The following is an 8711-nucleotide window of genomic DNA, read 5'->3' as shown; positions in this document are numbered from 1 at the left end:
CGCAACGGGGTCTCGCCGACGGATGTTTGATGATGGACGGGCGAAGGGAGATGGCGTTGTCTGGCGCCATGGTGACGACGACGGCAGGCTGGCAAGGTCAATACGTTAGTACCTGTTCTGAAGATGGATCGCTGGGAGACGGCGACGCCGACCTCTGAGAGTGCGCCAGACCGATGTGTGCCACTGGTTGGGGCCTCCGGCTTCAGATGTTATGCTTTGGTGTGAGGTCTGTTTGTTATTCAGTTCGAACAATCGGCATCTCTTCATCAAGCGGATAGAAATAGCGACAGATGTTGCCAAAATGATGGCTTCAAATTTACTGATATATTACTTTATAAAATCTTTATAAATAACTAATAAAATGACTGCATGCATCGTGTAAAATGCAGAGACCGGGTCATCCTTCTTTTAAAAAAACCGCCAGCCTCGAGCTGTCCCCTACTGAGAATCATAAAGCCGCGCGCTGCTGCGACTGCGAGGTGTCAACCCCCACAAGCCACAAGCCACAAGCCATGGCCACCACCAAGATGTGCAAGCGGCCGAGCGCTGCCTGGCTGTTCCTCTTCGGAGCTGGGATGGACATGGGCAGTGATCCCCTCTTCTTCCCCCGTGGGCCTCTCTGCCCGGCGCTACGACTCCATCTTCAGCTTCGGCGACTCCTTCTCCGACACCGGCAACAACCCCGTCGTGTTCGCCGCCAGCTCCGTCTTCGACCCCGTCACGCGCCCGCCCTACGGCTCCACCTACTTCGGCCGCCCCACCGGCCGCAAGTCCGACGGCCGCCTCATCATCGACTTCATCGGTACACATACGCACTCCTCAGTTGTCATGCTGCCCTAAACAAACTCCACTGATCTGATGTGGTCAACTCAACTGCTCTGCTTGCAGCTCAACGCCTCGGCCTGCCGCTCGTCCCGCCGTCCCTGGCGCACAACGGGAGCTTCCGCCGAGGCGCCAACTTCGCCGTCGGGAGTGCCACCGCTCTCGACGCCGCTTTCTTCCACGGTGGCAAGTTCCCTCTTAACGTCAGCTTGGGCGTACAGCTGCAGTGGTTCGAGTCGCTCAAGCCTTCTCTCTGCCGCACAACCAAAGGTTGGTGGTAGTTCCAAGTCAAGCGACGCAAGCCATGCACGTATTTAGCTACCTGAAGAGTGACAAGGAATTGATATGAACCTTACATTTGCGCTGCAGAGTGCAAGGCCTTCTTCGGCAGATCCCTCTTCTTTGTGGGCGAATTCGGGGTCAACGACTACGACTTCTGTTTCCTCACCAAGAGCGTGCAAGAGATCATGCCGCTCGTTCCAGATGTCATCAGGACCATCTCAACGGCCATCGAGGTACCTCGTCAACAATGGATGTCAATGTAGCAAGTCACCAACCTGCATTGCAGCATTGCGCGGTATTGATCTAGCTATGGCAATGGTAACAGAGGCTGATCAAGCACGGGGCGACAAATTTCGTGGTTCCGGGGACAATCCCATCGGGATGCGCACCGCCGGTTCTAGCCTTGTTCCCCGATGCCGCCCCGGCAGAATACAACTCCACCACCGGTTGCCTGGAAGATATCAACAAGCTAGGGATGCACCACAACCTGCTGCTGCAGGATGCCCTTGACAAGCTCCGGGGCAGGCACCCGGAGGCCATGATCGTTTACGCCGACCTCTTCGGTCCAATCATGGACATGGTGGAGTCACCTGGCAAGTATGGTAAGCAAATTCAGAGCTATATTCTGCAGTAGGCTGTTTGCAGTAGGTGGTGGTAAAGGTTGATGGCTGTCATTCTGCAGGGTTTGAAGAAGATGTTCTTACCATCTGTTGCGGAGGGCCTGGGACACTTTTCTGCGGTGATGAAGGTGCAAACTTATGTGAGAAGCCGGCTGCTCGTCTGTTCTGGGACGGCGTCCACTTGACGGAAGCGGCTTACCGCTACATCGCCGATGTCTGGCTGGACAGCATAGACTCCCCTGCAAGAGAGAGCAGGTATCAGTTAGTCAGGTAGCAGAAGCTGCTCTAATTCATGGACTGATGGCAATGCGGAGTCTGGCCTGTCCTACTCTATCAAGGACTTTCTGGACCAAAAAGCACTGGACGCAACTGAAGGCTGACACTGCGAATGAAATGGGAGCATGGAAGCTCCAAGATAAGACTCTGAAGGAGTCCCGCTGAACCAGCGGATAAAACATTTTTATGCTTAATGTAACATTGACACAAGCACTTTATTTTGGAAACCATTTGGAGGTACATCCTAAAGTTGATCGGCTGAAGTTGATCAGATGGATCTGATCTGGAAATTCCTGATTGCAACATTGAGTAATATATTTTAGAGCCAGAAATGTCATTGTATTATTCAGTCTTTCATGCCATTACTTACATATTCAGGAGAATCTACAACCATACATCACCCCAAGTCCCCAAAAGAAAATCCTTGTATACAGGACATACAACCATACTGAGAAGTAATTTTCACACAGGACAATGACCTAATTGTAATCCTTGTATTCTGCAAACATTTGTATTGCGGTGGTGAACCATGGAAAACACTGCTTCAAACATAAGGATGAATTAGGTTTCTGCAAACACCACGGTCTGTGGAACTAAATCTACTGTACTAGAATTCATTCACCTAATATCTTGCGCTCAATTTCAGATAGAAAAATAAACTTGTAGTAGTTTAATTGTTCTGAAGATGAACGGACAAGCCTTCGTGTCATAAAGAGGTGAAGCCGTTGGCTTAAAACAGCTTTTCCACAAGTCTATATATAATGTAACAAAATGCAGTTCAGAACCTTGGCCAATAAGGGACAAGTGCAGTTTAGGAAATACAGTACAAAAGACACAAACTTAATTCTTGATGTAGATCCTGGACAAATGGAACGAATCTTTTGGTCCTTCAGAGACTATATAAGTCTGTAGAGGGAGTGCAATCCTCCATGCCCACAAAATTCAGCAGCGACCTCGGAATAGGAGGTACTTCAACATCCATGACACCCTCTAGCATGCGAACAACTTGCCCCATCATTGGCCTATGATCCTCAGCATCTTGAATGCACCAGCATGCGATTTTGCAAGCTCTGCTCAGCTGCTCCACATCTGCGTCGCCTTCCAACCTACTATCCAGTAGGCACATAACATCTCCTTCATTCACCTTGACTGCAGCAAAGATGGGAAAGTAAGTGAACTTCCCTTCCTTGATTTTCTCCGCATTCCTTCGCCCCGAAATGATTTCAAGAAGCATCATTCCGTAGCTGTAAACGTCAGACTTATGTGTGATCGGAAGCCCTGAGATCCACTCTGGTGCAAGATACCCGATGGTCCCCCGCATTGTTGTCAGTGCCCTGCTAAAATCTCGACAAAGAAGCTTCGCCATACCAAAGTCTGCAACCTTAGGGCACAAATCTGCATCAAGGAGTACATTATCTGGCTTTATATCGCAGTGTATAATGCAATCCTTGCATTCCTCATGCAGATAAGCCAAGCCTCTTGCAGTTCCAAGTGCTATACTGTACCGGAGCTCCCAGATTAATTTTACAGAACTCTTCGAAAACAGATGAGAACTCAACGATCCACTCTCCATGTACTCGTATACCAGCAATCTTTTACTTCCCTCAGCACAGAACCCAAACAAACGAACAAGATTGATGTGTTGAATCATTCCAATGCTCTGCACTTCTGCTCGGAACTGCTTCTCCCCCTGTCCAAGATCTTTTAGCTTTTTGACAGCTACCATAGGGGAACCTGGCAATGTCCCCTTGAAAACACAGCCGAAACCTCCTTCTCCAAGTTTCTCGGAAAAATTTCCCGTTGCTTTCTTTATTTGTGCATTTGAGAAGATTGTAAGGCCACTATTGGAATTCGCTGGTCTATCCATATATAACTTAGTTTGCCTTCTCCGCAAAAGAGCAAGACTGATAAAGATAAGAGATAACAAAACTGCTATGATCAGAAATAATTCCATCTTGGAATACGGTTTTTCCTTTTTATTGAAAGAAGAACCCCAGTTTTTTTGCTTCGCCAGACGAATGTACATACGATATCCATTTGAACCAGAATCAAGCAGTATCACTGTGTTGTTCAGATCCCCATACCACAGTAAGCATGTTATGTTGAAAGCATAAGCAGTACATGAACAGTCACTATAACAAACAGCTTCACACTCTCTGCTGCTTCCGATTTGAATCAACCGTGGTCTGTCGGAAAATTTATAGACTTCCTCTATTGGCTGGAAATATATTTCTTCTGAACCAGGAACATCAGGCCGAAGAGACAGATTTAGTGAATAACCTAAAGTGGAGTATTTGCACGAGTAGTGATAAAATGACATTTCACAGATGCCGTTTGAGCTACAGTACAAATAAAAGTCGCACATACTATCTAGATCTGGAAGAGCCACAACCAAAACACAGAGAAACAGTCCCCTAGTTTAGCAGCAGTAACACTTCCATTGTCATCCAACCAGACATATGTATGTGTACTATTTAAGAGGGGATAAGAGTCTCCATCTTCATGAGTGCTCATCCAGCTTGGGAAAGTGCCCGAATACTCATAAGAATAACCATAAGAAGTGTCACCCTGCTGGACAATGAACCCTCTACTTTGGTTTGTGTTTATCTCTAGAACAGAACCAGTTCTATAATTATTAGTAGCAGCATAGGAAACGGACACAAGGGAGATGTTCTTGCCAGTGTCCCTATTAAATCCCAGCGATCCTCCAGGTAACAGTGTGCCAGTTGGGTTATCAAAGCTTTGCCAATATACTATGGAACTATGCATTTGGTCTCTTACAACAAGATTTCCGTTGTCAAGAAGCATTGCGACAGCCGAAACATAAATAGTTGATGTATACCCTGATGACCAAGCAGATGAACTGTCGATGCTTAGGTGCAAGTTGCCATCTTCTGAGAGGCTAAATGACGAGGACCAAGGGTTAAAGATGGCCAAAGATCCAATTCCGGCAGGTGCCCATACCAGAAGAGGGCTACAAGCCGATGAGTTAATGTACCATATGCCAAAGGTAGAATCTGAATAACATGGGGGAGATGTGCAGTTGAAACCCAACTTGAATGCACCATACTTTTGAGGTCAAGGTCTGATCACCACTCAGAGATTGGCCTGGAAGAAGAGTATCTGTTGCATGTGCAAATATACACCCAGAAAACAAGATCTTGATAAAGAGGAGGAGAAGTATTACTGTGAAAGAAGACGATGAAGGCATGTGGTTTCTTGCCTTCTCCATTTAGTACGAGCTACTTCCTAACAATGTGGACGTTCTAGCCGTCCTAATGTCCCAACTCCCGACTAAATAGGTGAAGGAAAACCATGGGTAAGACTAAGAGGCCTGCATTCCAAGTCAAGCATGTTGACTTGTTTTTAAGGCCAATATGTGTGGAGTTCATAACCTCTAGGCATCCTAATCATACTGGAAAATAATTCGATTCCCTCGCCTTATGACAAGGGCAATTTCCTGTTCTTCAGATTGCAGATGTCGACATTGGCCAAACTTGCTCGCTGGACCATGAGTTGGTTCCATACTCCGAAGAGGTCAGACAAGGCAAGCTGGCTGTTTTGGAACCAAACATTTGCTTTGAAAAATAGCCAAGTGACAACAACGGCATCGGTAGCAACTGTGGCTGGATGACTGGGAATTGGAAAGGCACTTAATAATCTCCAAAACGCATAGTTTGGAATAAAAATCTCCAGAACCTTTAGGTCAAAAACAATCTTCAAGGTTTCTATATCTTGCAGCATATAGAGTAACGGAGGCCGGTGTATTTGGGCATCCGTTAACAGAGGAAGGAAGTGCTTGGTTGCCTTCTATATTTTTGTTGGATTCGTGCGAGACGAGGGGGGATCACTCACCTTCCGCCTTCTCAGCCAGACGTTGTATTTACGGTGAGCCATTTAATCAAACACCTTCAGGCCGCGCAGCCTGGCTGCTGCACCCGCCACCACCGACCTCCCCGACGCCGGCGATTCACCAGATAGATCACTAGACCCGTCGCTACACCGTAGCGTTCATCTGAACATGAGGTCATGCTCCCGTATTCCCGTCCCGATTCCTGACTGGAAGTGGTGGTGGAAGGTAAACAAAAGGTTCTTTTGAAGAAACTGATAGCGGTAGATGATAGATCCTACGGATAGGGTAGGCTGGAGATTGACGGTAGTTCATCCATATTTATGGCCTGTCTATGCATCTTAGTGAGAGAAACAGAGGGAGATGAGAAGGGGTGGGATACCTTCTCCTTGGCTCGATGAGCCTGTGGTGGCGGACATGGTGGAGGGGCGACGGTGACGGCAGAGAGTGGTCGAGGTGGCGGCAGTGGAACTTCCCATCACTACTGTGCAGACCTAGATCGGTAGGGTGTGTCGGTGGGGTGTACGGCTCGCGACGAACCTCGTGTTGCGTGCCGCCGGCCCCCACCTCTTTATATGGCGCAGGTGACAGGGGCAGTCAACCATAGTGGGTTGGGCGCCCTCGATCAGGGCACGAATCTAAGGGCCCGGTGGGCCGTTGGGCCCACACGAGAGGAGATCAACCTAACATTCTTCCCCTTGATCTCAACTTTTACTTTTAACCATATACCTTTTACTTTACTTGTTTCATCACAGATCAATACATAGAACATGTTTCATCGTCACAGCTCAATTGTCGATAGAACCAGATAGCTACAACATACCTCTCTGTTTTGAAACAAATTCTGTTCCTTTTGGGCCTCTCATGATCCAGGAATCATAGGCTTTCCCTTAAACCCATGCCGGCTAAGTGTTCCTTGAACACACTGGGTGGTAAGCCTTTCGTAAGCGGATCCACAAGCATATCCTTTGTCCTTATATGCTCGAGACTTATAGTGTGATCCTGGATTTTATCTTTCACAACATAATACTTTATCTCTATTGTTTTGGCAGCATTACTCGACTTGCTGTTGTGAGCATAGAATATCGCGGGTTGGTTGTCACAGTACATCTTTAGTGGTTTGTCAATACAATCTACCACTTTCAAGTCGGGTATAAATTTCTTTAACCATATCACCTGCCCCGTGGCCTCATAACATGCTATAAATTCTGCATACATCGTGGACGATGCGACTATTGACTGTTTGGAGCTCCTCCACGAAATAGCCCCTCCAGCGAGAGTGAACACGTATCCTGGCGTGGATTTTCTACCATCTCTGTCTCCCGCAAAATCTGCGTCTGAATACCCTCTTATCTCTAGGGAATCAGATCTCCTGTATGTTAGCATGTGGTCCTTCGTGCCTTGCGCATAACGCAATGCTTTCTTTACTGTCTTCCAATGCTCTGTGCCTGGATTCTCTTGATATCTACCGAGTACCCCGGTGATAAAAGCTAAGTCAGGGCGAGTGCACACTTGTGCATACTGTAAACTTCCAATAGCCGAAGCATATGGTACTGCTTTCATTTGATCGATCTCGTACTGGTTCTTGGGACATTGGAATTTCTCAAAACTGTCGCCCTTGACTATAGGAGCAGGTGTGGCTTTACTCGCATGCATATTATACTTTTTAAGAACCTTTTCTAAATATGCCTTCTGCGATAGTCCTAAAACTCCATTTTTCCTATCTCGGTGAATTTCTATGCCCAAAACATATGATGCTTCACAAAGATCTGTTATATCAAAATTTGAGGACAAGAACTTCTTTGTTTCTTGCAGCAAACTAACATCACTGCTAGCAAGCAAGATATCATCCACATACAAGATTAGGAAATATATTTCCCATTTTTAAACTTTGCATAAACGCAGTTATCCTCAACATTCTCTTTAAATCCAAATCTTTTAATTGTCTCATTAAACTTTAGATACCACTGTCTAGAGGCTTGCCTTAATCCATAAATAGATTTCTTCAGGCGGCATCCCATATCTTCCTTGCCTTCCATGATAAAACCCTTGGGTTGTTTCATGTAAACATTTTCTTTTAAATCCCCGTTCAGAAATGTCGTCTTTACATCCATTTGATGTAACTCTAAATCAAAATGTGCAACTAATGCTATTATGATTCTGAAGGAATCCTTACATGAGACTGGGGTAAATGTCTCATTCTAATCTATCCCTTCTCTTTGTGTAAATCCTTTTGCCACAAGTCGTGCTTTATACTTTTCTACATTCCCTTTAGAGTCATACTTAGTTTTGTAGACCCATTTACAGCCTACTGTTTTGGCTCCTTTAGGAATATTCTCTTTGTCTCAAACATCTTTGGAACTCGTCGATTTCATCTCGTCTTCCATTGCCTCCAGCCACTTCGATGAGTGAGGGCTTCTCATGGCTTCTTCATATGAAGTGGCATCACCTTCCATACGAACTATTTCTGTGTTATAAACTTTATAATCAGTAGAAATAGTTGATCTTTTAGTTCTTTTAGACCTTCTAAGGACCTCATTTTCTGTTACATTCTGTGCCTCAACTTCCGGCCCATCTTCTAAAAATGGATGATGTGCCTCCCCTTCATGCTCAACAACGGGTTCAGTCAGCTCCTGACGGACAGGTTCCGAATCTTCTCCCATAGTTATCATGGGTGGAGTTACAACAGGTGCTTGCACCGCAACCTCAGGTACAACAGGTAGTGAGAAAAATGGCTCCTGAATCATCGGATTAGGTGCATGCACCCTCTTCTCCTCAAGATCAATTTTCCGAGCTATCATGTTCCTCCTCATCATTTCATCCTCTAAGAAGACTGCATGTCTTGTTTCTACATACTTTGT

General features: G+C 46.1%; 1 protein-coding gene, 1 long non-coding RNA gene and 1 pseudogene across 2 annotated transcripts; 1 reads left to right on the top strand and 2 right to left on the bottom strand.

Annotated features, from left to right (window-relative positions):
- Positions 1 to 512: 512 nt before the first annotated feature.
- LOC109776935 (GDSL esterase/lipase At5g45910) lies at positions 513 to 2332 on the top strand. The gene is given in 6 exon segments (XM_040403638.3): positions 513 to 562; positions 564 to 802; positions 889 to 1092; positions 1192 to 1337; positions 1430 to 1706; positions 1787 to 2332. Coding segments are annotated over 6 exon segments (1128 nt in total). The 3' UTR covers positions 1999 to 2332.
- LOC120976541 (uncharacterized) lies at positions 1451 to 6226 on the bottom strand. Its single transcript, XR_005772225.3, has 3 exons — positions 5856 to 6226; positions 1809 to 1963; positions 1451 to 1694 (listed from the first exon to the last, which is right to left on the bottom strand). It is a non-coding gene; the product is annotated as an uncharacterized lncRNA (long non-coding RNA).
- LOC141042300 (G-type lectin S-receptor-like serine/threonine-protein kinase At2g19130) lies at positions 2465 to 5281 on the bottom strand (annotated as a pseudogene).
- Positions 6227 to 8711: the final 2485 nt, after the last annotated feature.

The sequence above is a fragment of the Aegilops tauschii genome, chromosome 3 (assembly GCF_002575655.3).
Source record: "Aegilops tauschii subsp. strangulata cultivar AL8/78 chromosome 3, Aet v6.0, whole genome shotgun sequence".
Classification (NCBI taxonomy): domain Eukaryota; kingdom Viridiplantae; phylum Streptophyta; class Magnoliopsida; order Poales; family Poaceae; genus Aegilops; species Aegilops tauschii.
Note: the sequence above shows the minus strand (reverse complement) of the source record. Positions and strands in the feature narration are given on the sequence as shown.